This window comes from Dryobates pubescens, chromosome 10 (assembly GCF_014839835.1).
Source record: "Dryobates pubescens isolate bDryPub1 chromosome 10, bDryPub1.pri, whole genome shotgun sequence".
Classification (NCBI taxonomy): Eukaryota; Metazoa; Chordata; class Aves; order Piciformes; family Picidae; genus Dryobates; species Dryobates pubescens.
In genome coordinates, this window is record NC_071621.1 from 13,312,685 (window position 1) to 13,328,122 (window position 15,438).

Consider the following 15,438-nt stretch of genomic DNA (forward strand, 5'->3'; position numbering starts at 1 on the left):
CTTTGGCTTCCCTGAGCTCTGTATCAAGCTGTGCTGTTCTGTAAGCCAGCTTACCACAATCTCCAGTGGAGGCATGGTGACTGTAGGCAAGACATAGACAGAATCGGTTGGGAAATCTCCTCTCTGCTTGGTCCGCTCATTGAACCCATTAGCCCACCCTGAGTTCATCACATGTTCTCCTGTGTCCTGGTCCAGAACAATGAGGTCTCCTTTGAGGAAGCTGAGGAACCCAGATTCTTCTCCCACTGTAAGAATAAAACCCAATAGCTTGATTAATTACAGAATTAATCAGGTTGGAAAAGACCTTCAAGATCATCGAGTCCAACCTATCAGCCAACACCATCTAATCAATTACACCATGGCACTAAGTGCCTCATCCAGGCTCTTTTTAAACAGCTCCAATGATGGTGACTCCACCACTGCCCTGGGCAGCACATTCCCATGGCCAATCTCTATTTCTGTGAAGAACTTCTTCCTAACATCCAGACTAAATCTCCCCTGGCATAGTTTGAAACTTAGTCCTCTTGTTCTGGTGCTGGTTGCCTGGGAGAAGAGACCAACCCCCACCTGGCCACAACCTCGCTTCAGATAGTTGTAGAGCAATGAGGTCTCCCCTGAGCCTCCTCTTCTCCAGGCTAAACAATCCCAGCTCCCTCAGCCTCTCCTCATAGGGCTGTGCTCCAAACCCCTCCCCAGCTTTGTTGCCCTTCTCTGGACACATTCCAGCGTCTCAACATCTTTCTTGAATTGAGGATCCCAGAACTGGACACAGTACTCAAGGTGTGGCCTAACCAGTGCTGAGCACAGGCTAGAACGACTTCCCAGCTTCTGCTGGCCCTGTTCCTGATGCATGCCAGGATGCCACTGGCCTTCTTGGTCACCTGGGCACACTGCTGGCTCATGTTCAGCCTATTGTCAACCAGTACTCCCAGGTCCCTTTCTGCCTGGCCACTCTCTAGCCACTCTGTCCCCAGCCTGTAGTGCTTAATGGGGTTGTTGTGGCCAAAGAGTAAAAGCTGGTACTTAGATGTGTTAAATCCATGTCATCGGACTCTGCCTATTTGTAATTCTTCTCCCCCCCAAATCCTTTGGGTGTAATTAGTCTACCACAGGGTAGATTAATTACTTTACTTACCAGGGTTTGGGTTGTCCTGGAGAGTGACCACATACTTGGATCTTTTCCTTAATCCTTCAAGGAAGGTCACCACCAGGTCCCGGATATCTTCTGCATTGTTGGAGGTGAAGGTGTATTCATCACCCTTAATGGTGGCCAAGGTGAAACTCTGCCCTTGCAGCTTTCCCCCTCTGGACAAGAAGAGGGAAAAAAAAAAGAAGAAACAATGTCATCAAGAGGCAAAGCCTGGAGAAAGACTGGTTTATGGTGACACTACCACAAAAGTTTACTCCTTCATCCCTAGAAGTGTCTAAGAGCAGACTGGATGAGGCTTTGAGCAACCTGCTCTAAGTGAGAGGTGTCCCTGCCCATGGCAGGGGGTGTGGGAACTAGATGATCTTTAAGGTCCCTTCCAACTCAAACCATTCTATGATTCTATGATTCCTTCTTAAATTAGAGAAAAATAGATTTAGATTGGGTGTCAAAAAAGAGTTCTTTATCATGTGGGTGGTTGTGCACTGGAACAGGTTGCCCAGAGAGGTGGTTGAGGCCCCATCCCTAGAGATATTCAAGGGGAGGCTTGATGGGGCTCTGGCTGACCTGGTCTAGTTGAGGATTTCTGTGCTCACTGCAGGGGGGCTGGACTAGATGATCTTTACAGGTCCCTTCCAACCCAGGTGATTCTGTGATTCTTACCTGCTGCTTGACACAGCTGTGATCTCTGGGAAAGAGAGCTCTAGGAGAACCTGCTCCTGTTCATCCACAAAGTACACCCCAGTCCAGTTGACAGCTACAATCACATCATTTTTAGGCAGGCTTGGCCCTGGGTGGAAGGCAAGACAGACAATCAGTTCTTGGAAGGGTTTAGGATGTGGGAAAGGTTTTGCTATTCAAAGGAGGATGCAATGAACCAAAAATTCAGTGATGTTTTGGGGAAAAGCAAGTTGCAGACTCATAGTCTGAGACGCTGCTCATCAGGATGCACCCCAAAAACACCACATCCAAAAAAGTCCAACTAGGCCTTCCATTAAGTCTTCTTGTCTGTGAGGTCTTTATCTCCCCTTCCTTTTGCTTTGGAGCGTCTGGGGGTGTGCTCTGCTGACTCACCTGAGAATTTGAAGGCTTCATAGAACCGAGAAAACAGCAAAGGCCACTTGAAACGTGCAAAATCCACCACCTCTTCCTTGACTTTTTTGGGGTCTGTCCTCTTCTGAGTATAAATTCCCTACAGATAAAGCAGACCACAACCACCATAAGCAAACAAAACCAATTCATTTCACCTGAAGATCTTAGAATTAATATTAATTGAGGTCTTAATATGGCTAAGGGCTGAACAATGTCCTGCAGGAATCAATCTAGACAAAGCCCTGGCCTTTGGTTCCCACTTCAGGGAACAATTTGACTTTGAGAAGGCTGGACAAGCAATTTAGGGTGGCAAGTCTGAGTGGGATTAATCTCAGCCAAGTTTGGGATTCTCTTTCAGCTTGACAGGCCTTTAGCTGGAAATTGATTCTCAACAGAAGCTGACTCTCAACAGCCCTTAAGCTTCTAGCTTTATCTATTACATTCTCAGATACCTGACACTTGGGTATGAAGCTGACAGGCTGGTGGAGGACCTGCAAGATCCAATTGAATTGAAACTCTGGGTCTTCATTGACAGAAACAGAAGGCCAGACTCAACACACAGGGAGATGTTTACATTTTAGGGGTCTTCATTTGAAGCTGGCTGCTGCTGTTAAATAAATTCCAGTTGTCATGCCTGGATGACCAACCCTTATGGCTGGTTTCAAGTTATGGCTAATGAGTTATGGAAGGTGTTGCTGGTGTCACAGAAGTTCTCATGGAAGTCAGGGTGGGTTCATACAATGCCTGTCATAATAAGGTCCTGACATTGCCTGGAGACATGAACTGACACTGTAATACAGCCAATAACACCACAATCCTGTGTAACAGGAGCTAGACCCCCCAGGGATGGTATTTTGTTTCTCACAGTGAATCTCTGCAAGTTGTCTTCTGTCATGGCTCAGAACAGGGCTAATATAAAATTTGCCTTCTCTTTGGTTTAGCTTCAGGTCAGCCTAAGAGCTGAGCTATGATTTCTGTCATGTTTTATGGGCACACAAAGCTGCTGAAGCATGCTTTGGTCCTTGTCATGTGACCTATTGTCCCATGCCTTGGTCCTTGACAGGTGATCTATTGTCCTCACCTTTTTATGTGCAGCTATAATGAGCTGAGCCCATTTTTCCACAGTTTTGGAAGCTGTGATCTCTCTGTCTGGGATGTAGGATGGAATTAGATTCAGTAGCCTTTCCAGTACCATCTCTGACCCATAATCCACATAGTATTGCTGGGAAGCCAGTTCTGCCAGATCTTCTTCCTGTGGGAGCCAAACAACACAAGTTATTGCTGTTAGGAGGACATCACCTCAGCATCCATCCTCTGTCACTGAAGCAGCTATTATTTGTACTGCTGTGGAATGGCTTGGGGATACTTTCTCTCAGCAGAATGTCCCCAGTGCTTTTTGCACATCTGAAGTTCAGTAGATTGGCCATGAAAAGATATGATTAAGTGTTGCTGTGTTTAATGAGCAGCACCATGAAACCCTGCAGTGTGTGGGAACATGCTGAGGCTCCTCCAGGGAAGGAGACATTCAAGGTGAAGCTTGATGGGGTTCTGAGCAACCTGATCTAGTTGGGGATATCACAGAATTGCCAGGGTTGGAAGGGACCTCAAGGATCATCTACTTTCAACCTCCCTGCCATGGCAGGGACACCTCACTCTAGATGAGCTTGCTCAGAGCCACATCCAGCCTGGCCTTGAAAACATCCAGGATGGGGCTCTCACCACTTCCCTGGGCAACCTGTTCCAGTGTGTCACCACCCTTATGGTGCAGAATTTTTCCTAATGTCACTGCTCACTGAAAGGGAAATTGGACTAGATGACCTCTAGATGTCACTTCTGTATTTGTCTCAGTCTTCCCTTCCAGTTCAATCTTCTCCTGATGCCTCAGTCAGCAGTGGGTGATTTTGCCATGCCAGACAAAGGTCTGTAGTGATAGGATGAGGGACACTGGTTTGAAATTAGAGAAGAGGACATTTAGGTTGGACGTTAGGAGAAGTTCTTTAGCATGAGGGTGGTGAAGGGAGGTTGTAGACAGACGGATGTTGGTCTCTTCTCCCAGGCGGCCAGTACCAGAACAAGAGGACACAGTGTCAGGCTGCGCCAGGGGAGGTTCAGGCTAGATGTTAGGAAAAAGTTCTATACAGAGAGAGTGATTGCCCATTGGAATGGGCTGCCTGGGGAGGTGGTGGAGTTGCCATCACTGGAGGTTTTCAGGAGAAGACTTGATGGGGTGCTTGGTGCCGTGGGTTAGTTGTTTAGGTGGTGTTGGATTGGTTGATAGGTTGGACGCGATGATCTTGAAGGTCTCTTCCAACCTGGTTTATTCTATGTATTCTATGTATATTCTATGAAACACTGGGACATGTTAGGGCCTCATCCCTGGAGATATTCAAGGTCAGGCTTGATAGGGCTCTGAGCAACCTGGTCTAACAGAGGATGTCCTTGTTGACTGCAGGGGGGTTGGACTAGATGACTTTTGGAGGTTCCTTCCAGCCCAAACCATTCCAGGGTTGTGTGATTCCATGCTGAGGACACAGACTGGCCCAGACCATTATCTGTTGGTCACATACCTTGTCACACCGGTACTCTCCAAACTTCACCCCTCTCACAATCTGTTGGTAAATCAGATTGGTGGCCACATTGTCTTCATTTGGGTTGTGCCAAGGCGTGAAGATCTCCTTTCTAAAGAAGAGCCTCCACGGGGCGTTGCGCTCCTGCGCGCCCTGCTCTTTGGCGTACTGCTCGCACTGGGACACGGCATCCATCACGTGGTCATTGCCGCTCCCCAGGGAGGAGACCTAATCAGGGCAAAGGAAAGGTGGCGTTCACTCAACTCCATGCTGACCTTTCTGGGTAGAGATACCTGTCTCTGAGTCACCCTTCCAGACTTTCTTGATCATCAAAAGAAATCAAAGTATCGTTCTCTGCTCGCCAGCTGTGGCAGTGTTAGGCTGTGCCTAGGCAAATCTTCCACAGGGTGAGTAGAAAGTGGTAGGATGCAAATAAATTAACATTGGATGTAAAAGGGAAAATAATGGTAAGATCTGAATAATCCCATTGGTCTGATAACTAAGATAAAGCTAGTTGTATAAACTAACTCTTTTTCTCATTTTAGCCTCTTCACTCTAGCTGATACCAGCTGGTTGCTTCTGCTGGCTTGCTGACCTTGGCTGTGTTCTTGTTGTGGCTAAGTACTAACAAGCTGCTCTGCTTTTCTCCTCTCTCTTTTTCCCTTGCCTGGGGGGGAGAGAGAGTGAAGCTGTTGGTAACTCCCTGGTTTATGACACCCCACTTTCTTAAACCCATAATAAGCATCACAGGACAGTGTGGGCAAAAAGATATTTCTGGAGGTTTCTGGTCACAGCAGTTCCATCTTTGATGAGGTTGCTCCATGCCTTTTCCTCTTAAATTCTGAACATCCCCATGGAGAGATATTTCATAGTGTCTTTACAAACCTGCTCTGGCATTTAACTACTCTTGTGGTGACAATCATGTACTGTAGTAAGACCCCTTCTTGACCTGGCCATTTGTACAGGGTTCTTCTGCAACAAGGGGAACTTCCCTCTCCTTTCACAGAGCTAGTCAGGAACAGAAGTTAAGACATACCTTGTCAAAGAGTGCAATGTACAGGGAGAAGCCAAATCTGTCCTTCAGGCTGATTTTGTCAGCCAATGAGTTGCAGAGCTCCTTAGCGGTTGTGGCAGAGTCGGTCAGCAGCGTCTTCGTGGTCCCATCCATAAACGTGACAGGCAGCATGATTGGTTTCTTGGACTTGGTTGCCTAATGGATTAAAGTTAAACTTGATAGCAGCACATCTGTTTCAATCCCATCAAGATTATTTACCTACCTACTCTTCCACCCACCTGTGGTAACTGTTGTCTAATTCCTGACCCCACTGACTGGTTGTTTTTCAATGCTATCTTCAACATGCTTTGAATGTACTTAGAACTATGGAATGGGTTGGGTTGGAAGGGACCCCCAAGGTCATCCACCTAGTCCAACCCCTCTGCAGTAAGCCAGGACATCCTCCACTTGATCATCTTCTCCCAGGCAGCCAGCACCAGAACAAGAGGACACAGTCTCAAGCTGCGCCAGGGGAGGTTTAGACTCAAGGTGAGGAGAAAGCTCTTCACCGAGCGAGTCATTCGTCATTGGGATGTGCTGCCCAGGGAGGTGGTGGAGTCACCGTCCCTGGAGGTGTTCAAGAGGAGATTGGACCTGGCACTTGGTGCCATGGTCTAGTCATGAGGTCTGTGGAGACAGGTTGGACTTGATGATCCTCGATGTCTCTTCCAACCTTAGTGATACTGTGATACTGTGACGTTGCCCAGAGCCTTGTTGAGCCTGACCTTGAATCCTCCCCTCAACTGCCTCCCTGGGCACCCCGTTGCCACCATTGTGGTGCAGAATTTGTTACTAATATCCAGCCTAAATTTAGTCTTCTGTAATTTAAATTCTCAGCAGGATAATGCAGGGTCAGCTGCTGGAAGCACCTGGAAGTGCCACGTTTTATGCTTAATAAGCTCAGTCATCAAAGTGTCTAACCCGATAAATCCAAAGGTGCCTGGGAAGGCTCCTGGGCACCAGAGCACAGCTTCCTGTGCTAGGAAACCAGCACGGAAAAGAAGCAATTATTGAGCAAACTGTGCCTGTTCCAGCTACAGCTATCTCCCAACAGGTCCCAGGGACCATTCTCAGTAGGCAGCTTGCCTGCAGCAGCCTTCATCTGGAAGAGAGTTTCCTAGCACACATGGGAGCTTGCTCTTTGCCAGCTGGCTCCAATGCCTGAGAGTACTCCTGAGGACATTTAATTTACAAGTATTGATGCAGGCAAAGGGATTGATCTTCAGCATACTCTGGAGCAAAGCCAGGGGTGCAGGGGGAATACAGTACCTTGAAAATACCTGTACATTTTTGAGAGAAACAGACATTTTGTTGTCCTGCTTTATGTCTTTACACATGTTTGGTTCCTAGGATAGTGAATAGCTCAAACCCTGAGCCCCAGCTGCCTGGGGAGGGTATGGAGTGGCTCATACCTGTAGCTCAAGCCAGCTGGGTGGCTGTGTCCTCGTCCCATTGGCAAACGTCCGCCTCAGCCTCTCTTCACAATAGGGAGCATAACCTGGAGGGCCCCCATTGATGAAGTTCCTTAGATACTGTTGGCAGCAGGAAACACAGTGGTTAGACCATCAGCTTTAGAGGCCAAGCCTTTGCAAAGGTTAAGGAACAATGTTTGACTGAAGAAAAGCCCTCTGGGACTAATGAGGGTCACAGAATCACTAGGGTTTGAAAAGACCTCTAAGATCATCAAGTCCAACTGTCAAGCCAACACCCCCATGCCCACAAAGCCAAGTCCTGAAGTTCCATGTCTGCAGTGATGTGTTCAGGATGTTCCTACATTGTAGATGTGGTACTTAAGAACATGGTTTAGCAGCAGACTTGGTAGCATTAGGTTAATGGTTGGACTCAATGATCTCAAAGGTCTTTTCCAGCCTAAACAATTCTGTGATTACATTGCTGGAATCTGAGAGAGAGTAGGACACTCTGCACCCCTGCCTTGTTCATAGAATCACAGAATACCTGGTTGGAAGGGACCCCAAGGGTTGTCTAGTCCAACCTTTCTAGGTAACAGTAGAGTTGAAATGAGATGGCCCAGCACCCTGAGTATTAAAACTGTCCAGTACACGGGAATCTACTACTTTCCCTTGGGAGATGATGCTAATAAGCATAGAATCATAGAATTGTTAGGGTTAGAAGGGACCTCAAGGATCATCTAGTTCCAACCTCCCTGCCATGGGCAGGGACTCCTCACTCTAGATCAGGTTGCTCAGAGCCGCATCCAGCCTGGCCTTAAAAACCTCCAGGGATGAGGCTTCCACCACCTCCCTGGGCAAACAGGGAGGATTCTATTAATCATAGATTCATGGAATGGTTTGGGTTGGAAGAGACCTTAAAGATCATCTAGTTCCAAGTTCCCTGACATGGGCAGAAACACCTTCCACAGGTTGCTGAGGGAGGTGGCAAATGCCCCACCTCTGTAGACATTCCAGGTCAGGTTGGAGAGGGCCTTGAGCAACCTGTTCATTGAAGAAGGGGGTGGACTAAATGACCTTTAAAGGTCCCCTCCAACCCAAATTATTCTATGATTCAATAATTCTATGTTTCTATGTCTGAATCTCCAGAGTACAATTATATAATCATAGAATGGATTGGGCTGGAAAGGACCTTAAAGATCATCTGGTTCTAACACCCCTGGTATTGGGAGGGACACCTCCCACTAGCCCAGGTTGCTCAAGGCCCTGTCCAACCTGGCCTTGAACAGCTCCAGGGAGGGAGCATCCACAACCTCCCTGGGCAACCTGTTCCAGTGTCTCCCCACCCTCTCTGTACAGAATCTCTAATCACCAGTCTAAATCTACTCTCTTCCAGCTTCAGTCCATTGCCTCTTGCTTATCACTACAAGCCCTTGCAAAAAGCCCCTCTACAGCTTTCTTTGTAGGACCCCTTCAGGTATTGGAAGGCTGCTGTAAGGTTTCCCCAGAGCTTTTTTGTCTCCAGGCCGAACAGCCCCAACCCTCTCAGCCTGTCCCAATAGGGGAGCTTATTCAACCCTCTGATCATCATTGTGACCTCCCCTGGACCTACTCCAGCAGCTCCACATCCTTCTTGTGTTGGGGGCACCAGTACCGGATGTAGTACTCCTGCTGGGGTCTCATGAAAGCAGAGCAGAGGGGCAGAGTCACCTTCCTCATCCTGCTGCTCACATTTCTTCTGATGCAGCCCAGGACATGGTTGCCTTCTGGCCTGCCAGAGATCATTGCTGGCTCATGTTGAGATTTTCATCAACCTACACCCCCAAGTCCTTCTCCTCAAGCCTGCTCTTATTTCCAAGAAGTGCTTCACTCACTTAACCCCCACTTCTGCTATTAAAGATTTAAAGCCACACAACCTCCTGTGGCACACTTTCTCAGATCTCATTTCCAGACATAATTTAATTTTCTGCCACTCTGCCAGTGATTTATCTGCTTTATTAGATTTCATGCTGGCAAGGCCTGGGGATGAAGGAGGGATTTCTATTCCTGGCTTCAGCACTTTCAGTGCTGAGGACTCAGTGCTTGATCTGGTGTCCATAGAAATTAATGGAACATCATTATCTCCAGCAGGCTTGGGAACAGATCCAGGCTCTGACATTCAAAGGTATGAAGAGGGACAAAGTGTGTAACTCATTTGGAAGGTAGGCTCTTCAAACTTTGCTAAGAAAAAAAAACCAAAAGAGAAAATCCTTAAGAACAGTCTGTGTTTCAAAACTGACAGCTGCTCAGCATCTCCTGCAGACCAGGCCTGGTGATCCACAGAGCTTCTGCAGATATATGACTTAGAATCATAATCACATGAGTAGGAAGAGATCTCCAAAGCTCATCTAGTCCAACCTCCCTGCAGGGTCATCCTCAACTAGATCTGGTTGACCAGAGCCCCATCAAGCCTCACCTTGAATACCTCCAGGGATGGGGCCTCAACCACCTCTCTGGGCAGCCTGTTTCAGTGCTCAAACATCCTCTTGTTGTAAAGAATTTTTCCATAACTACTCTTCTCTAGTTTGAAGCCATTGCCCCTCATCCTATCACTGCAAGCCTTTGTAAACAGTCCCTCTCCAGGCTTCTTGTAACCCCCTTCAGATACTGTAAGCTGGTGATTAGGTCTCCATCTCTCATCTGGCTGTTTAGAGTTGACACATGGTGGGACAAGTGGCAGCATGCAGAAAGCAACGAGGCAAAGATATATCCAGGGGCATAAACCCCTTCTCTATCTATGTGCAACTTTTGATACAAAGTTGTCTTTAAAATTAGCTGTGTAGTACTATTGCTTGCTAGTTTAGTTAAGAGTCAATGCCTGAGGTCATACTGCCCAAGTCAGTAGATGCTTTAATGAATGCATACACCTTCACATGTGAGAAACAGGGCAGAAATATTACCTATTCTAGGAAGGCAAATTCTACCTTCAGCCTTCCACAATCAACTTTCCTGTCAGAAGTGAGACCCCCACCTTGAGTAGGAGGAACTGTGTCCAGTTCTGGAGCCCTATTACAGGAAGGATCTGGACGTGCTGGAACGTATTCAGAGAAGGGCCATGAGGATGATCAGAGGGCTGGAGCTCCTCTCCTATGAGGACAGACTGAGGGAGTTTGGTCTGTTCAGTCTGGAGAAGAGAAGGCTCTGAGGAGACCTTATTGTGGTCTTCCAATATCTGAAGGGGCTACAAGAAAGCTGGGGAGGGACTTTTTAGGGTGTGAGGGAGTGATAGGACTAGGGGAATGGAGCAAAACTTGAAGTGGGTAGATTGAGATTGGATGTCGTGAAGAAGTTCTTCCCCATGAGAGTGGTGAGACACTGGCACAGGTTGCCCAGGGAGGTGGTGGAAGCCTCATCCCTGGGTGCTTTTAAGTCCAGGCTGGATGTGGCTGTGAGCAACCTGATCTAGTGTGAGGTGTTCCTGCCATGGTTGGAACTAGATGATCCTTGAGGTCCCTTCCAACCCTGACAATTTTATGATTCTGTGATTCTAAGTCACTTAATTGCTTCTTCATGCATTTGCAGTGCAAGAGCTCTCACCTGAATTGATTGTCTACATTCTATAGAGTCACAGGAAAGAGAGAGACACTTCTCAGGAGTGACTCATCTGGTCCACTCTAGACATTGAATTTGAGATCACATACACACTTCTGAGGAATTTTCACTACTGGCAAAGAAAAAAACCAGGATTGCCTCTACTGCAAAAGAATGGGGCAAGATAGTTCATTTTCTCCTATGGGCAGCACCAGAATGTAAAGTTCCAGACCAAATGGACATAGGTCTATGGATGGCTGCAAGTATACACATTTATAAGCATTTCTAGGCAGTATAGAGATAAATTATGCATAATGGAAAAGTGCCTTGTTTATTCAGTGAAAAGGTGGTACCATAGAATGGCTTGGAAAGAAAATGTATTGGCAGGTTCTATTCTGCAGATACTTTTTGCCCTGAAGAAAAAGCTCTTTCCTGTGAGGGTGATGGAGCCCTGGACCAGACTGCCCAAACAGGTTGTGGAGTCTCCTTCTCTGGAGAGATTCCAAACCCACTTGGATATTGGGATCCTGGGCAACCTGCTCTGGGTGACCTAGCTTTAGAAGGAGGATTGGACTAGATGATCTCCAGAGGTCCCTTCCAAGCCTGCCATTCTGTGTGTGTGTCTGATTCTGTGATAATCCATGAGACAAATACCATCTATGGTTTACCTTCACAAACTTCTCAGAAGGAGCAAAACATCCCACGCAGAGGGACATCAGGATCCAACCCCTGGCATGGCTGCTTTTGGATGGGTTCTGGGTCAGCTGCTTGCAGATTTGACAATAGATTTCATCCCTGCATTAGGAATGACAACAGCATTAGAGTTAACAAGGTGATGGTTTTCAACACAGAGATAGACCCCATGAAGAACAGAGAACTGCTTGAGAGAGTCCAACAAAGGGCCATGAGGATGCTGAGGGGACTGGAGCATCTCCCTTATGAAAAGAGGCTGAGAGACCTGGTGTTGTTTAGCCTGGAGAAAGGAAGGTTGATAGGGGATCTGCTCAATGCTTATCAAAATGTAAAAGGTGGAGGTCATGAGGATGGGAATGAGCTCTTTTCAGTAGTGGCCAGTGACAGGACAAGGACCAATGAATACAAACTAGAACACAGGAAACTTCACTTGAACTTAAGGAGAAACATCTTGACTTTGTGTGCAACTGAGCACTGGACCAGGCTGCCCAGAGAGGTTGTGGAGCCTCCTGCTCTGGAGACTTTCAAAACCCATCTGCATGCATCCCTATTCAACATGCTCTAGGTGGAGCTGCACTAGCAAGGAGGTTTGTGTTAGGTGATCTTCAGAGGTTGCCTCCAACCTCTACCATTCTATGGTTTTCTATGATAGATAAAACATCAGTCACAAGGGTTTAACTGCCATAATGAAGGTCACCCTGGTCATTGTAATGTCTCAGAAATACCATCCATCACCAGTCTTGTAACATCTATGGAGTCTTCCCTGTGCTTCAGCTGAGACTTCCTACTGACACTGCTTAGAGGGGATGGAAATAGAATTATAGAATGGTCTGGGTTGGAAGGGACCTCCAAAGGTCACTGGTCCAATCCCCCCTGCAGTCAGCAGGGGCATCCTCAACTAGATCTGGTTGCCCAGAGCCTTGTTGAACCTCACCTTGAATATCTCCAGGGGCCTCAACCACTTCCCTGGGCAACCTGTGCCAGTGTTCCAATACCCTCATGGTAAAGGGATCCTCAAGATTCAAGGAAGCTCAGTGCCATGTCTGGATGATGGAGTCTGTGCTGGCTTACCAAGATTTCCCAGTAATACCAAGAAAGTCTCCTAAACTACCTTTCATGGAAGACCATCAGCTGAGAATCTTCATTTGCAGGCTGTTGCTCTTGAGACGCCTACATTTGCTTTGTGGAAGTGTTGGGAACTATCAGCTGCAGCAAAGGTCAAGCTTTGACCAGCTTTTATGTCCAAACAGGTAAGTACATCAACATGTATCTCAACATGGGATTTAGGGTCCAGTTCTGACTTAAACCATAGCTCTCTATGTGCAAAACGAGGAATAACTACTCCATTGTCTGCATGGGAGGCAACAAAATTGTGTAAGAGACAGTGTAAACCCCCATGGGACAGCCTAAGGGACACTAGCAGGTCTGCATTCAGAGAAGGCTTTGTGGCAGAAAAGTAAGGCTAAAAGTTTCATGGTGAACTTGAAGGGTAAAATAAATCTTTGAGTCCCTTTCCAACAGGTCTAACATGAACAGTAAGGAACACAGAGTCTCAGAATCAGTCATGCAGGGTGGAAAAGACCCTTAAGATGAAACATAATCCAGCCCATATTACACAAGACAACCAGAGAAACAATGTGAGAGCTTTGTAAAGCTCGACACAACAACAAAATGATTTGGACAAAGCACATGTGAAGGAGGAAGGAAGGGAAAAATGGCATGTTTATGCCTTTGTCTTGATTTCTAACCTTAAAGCTGGCCTGAGGATGCCATTACCAATAATGAAATGGAGCTTCTCCAGGTTGGAGGTGGGTCGGTCCTCGAGCATGCTGTTACCCTGAAGTGTGGACTCACCGTCATGAAGCCTCTTTGTTACCTGCCAACCAGACACATTGCTCTTTTTCAGTACAGTCAGTAACTATGCCTCCCCTCCCCCCACCCCATCCCCATCCCAAATGTGTGGTGTTCCCTCAGGAGGACTCCTCCACCAGCCAGGAGGGCTCTCAGAAGTTCTTCAATCTATCACTTTATCAGTGATAGGAGGGTGTGGCTTTGTTGGCTTTAATCACACAGGGGTGAAGATGGAAATGGTCCTATTTAGTGCTTGGTCTTTGCCCAGGATTTCTACATCAGCACTCTTGTATCCCAGCTCTGAGCTGACCTTGCAGCTGGGAGAAGGCCATCAAGGCTCTGTGGAATAACCTCAGCTTATTACCAAGGGAGACCTGTTCCTTTAACTCAGTCATATCAAAAAAGTCATTCAAACACTGACAAGATGGACCCAAACCCCATGCTAAAGATGCAGCCAAAAGCACATAAGCATGGTGCTGCTGGTGAAAACAGAGATGGCTTTTGTCCACCTACCAGTCATCTGTCTCAGCAGGTCAACCCAGTCTCCATTTAGAGCCACTGGAGAAAGATGGCCATTTCTAGAGTGCATTCAGAATCACATTAAGGTAAGCTGAACTGGGCCCTGTTTCCCCCCACTGACCCTAAAGGTCAGGAAGGTGACTATTTCAGAGAACAATCTTCATGCTCTCAGCAGCTACAGCCAGGTGAGATGGTTGCATGCTCTCAAAGTGGACATGGCAATGTGTAAAACAAAACTGAATCCATGTCTTTGATTTGCTTTTATCCCTTCCCAAAAAATGTTTCATTGCTCCTCACTATTTCAAGATGGGGTTTTCAAAAGCTCTCAGCTGCTCCTGTGGGCAGTTTTGCCTCTGGCACTGGAGAGGAGCAGAAGATGGGTGAGAGCATTTGAAGGCCCCCACCTCTGCTACCTGTGCCACAGCGGGGGGCAGGAAACTAAAAGCGGGGACAACATTCAGACCATCACAGAGTGGTGAGAAGTATCAGCAGCTGGATGGAGGGCTGTGAAAGAGGGGAGGGGAGGTGCTGGATGGATGGAGAACGGGAGCCGAGGGGAGGCTGGTGCGAGGTGCAGAATGACTCAAGGAGACACGGGAAGCCAACCTTTCCCCTTAAACACTCCTTAAATCTTTCAGGCAGAGAGACAGGTAGCGCCAAACCCAGAGCAGGGCTGGTTCTATGTTGTCTAGGGAAAAGCAGAAGAGAGTCAGAGAGGGCTGCGGACAATCCGACGGCACTTGTGCTGCCAGGCGGCCAAGCGTCTCCTCTCACCTCCTCTGTCAGTTTGGATTTCTTCTTGAGCGTTAAGGAGACCAGTTTGTGCCGCACACTGTTCTTCTTGTGCCCATCAATGTGAGGACTCTGCAAAGCAAGAGGCGTGGGTGGAGTGCAATGAGACACGGCCCTGCAAGCTAGGTGCTCTCCCTGCCTCCCCTGGGCTTCTGCAGAAGATCATCCTGAGCACACAGCGAGATATTTCAGAGATTGAAGGGAACCCAGAGTGTGGACCCACATTCCTATGGCCCCAGATAACCCAGGTTTGGCTCTAAGTTTTGTAGATGCTCCCTAACCAATGAGCTTCCCTCAGATTGAAATTACCCATTGAGGATGACTGCAAGAGAGTTCTAGAATCATAGTGTCATTTGGGTTGGAAAAGATCATTGAGTCTAACCGTTCTCTAACTCTGCCAAGTCTGGTGCTAAACCATGTCTCTCAGTGCCACATCTCTGCATCTTTTAGAATAGAATAGAATAGAATAAACCAGGTTGGAAGAGACCTTCAAGATCATCGAGTCCAACCTATTATTCAACACCACCTAATCAACTAAACAGTCTCCTCCTGAACACCTCCAATGATGGTGACTCCACCATCTCCCCAGGCAGCCCATTCCAATGGGCAATCACTCTCTCTGTGTAGAACTTCTTCCTAACATCCAGTCTAAACCTCCCCGGCGCAGCTTGAGACTGTGTCCTCTTGTTCTGGTACTGGCTGCCTGGGAGAAGAGACCAGCCCCCCACCTGGCTACAACCTCCC

The 15,438-nt window shown here is 47.4% G+C and overlaps 1 protein-coding gene across 1 annotated transcript in view; it reads right to left on the reverse strand.

The window, feature by feature from the left end:
* Nucleotides 1-15,438, reverse strand: part of MYO7A (myosin VIIA) — a 90,967-nt gene that overhangs the window by 18,179 nt on the left and 57,350 nt on the right. The window contains exons 24-34 of the mRNA XM_009906953.2: nt 14,677-14,766; nt 13,281-13,408; nt 11,508-11,634; nt 7,273-7,392; nt 5,843-6,016; nt 4,807-5,034; nt 3,321-3,491; nt 2,222-2,339; nt 1,811-1,937; nt 1,136-1,305; nt 55-245 (exon numbers count right to left, since the gene is read on the reverse strand). Coding sequence (XP_009905255.2) covers nt 55-245; nt 1,136-1,305; nt 1,811-1,937; nt 2,222-2,339; nt 3,321-3,491; nt 4,807-5,034; nt 5,843-6,016; nt 7,273-7,392; nt 11,508-11,634; nt 13,281-13,408; nt 14,677-14,766 — 1,644 coding nt within the window. The remainder of the gene's footprint in view (nt 1-54; nt 246-1,135; nt 1,306-1,810; nt 1,938-2,221; nt 2,340-3,320; nt 3,492-4,806; nt 5,035-5,842; nt 6,017-7,272; nt 7,393-11,507; nt 11,635-13,280; nt 13,409-14,676; nt 14,767-15,438) is intronic.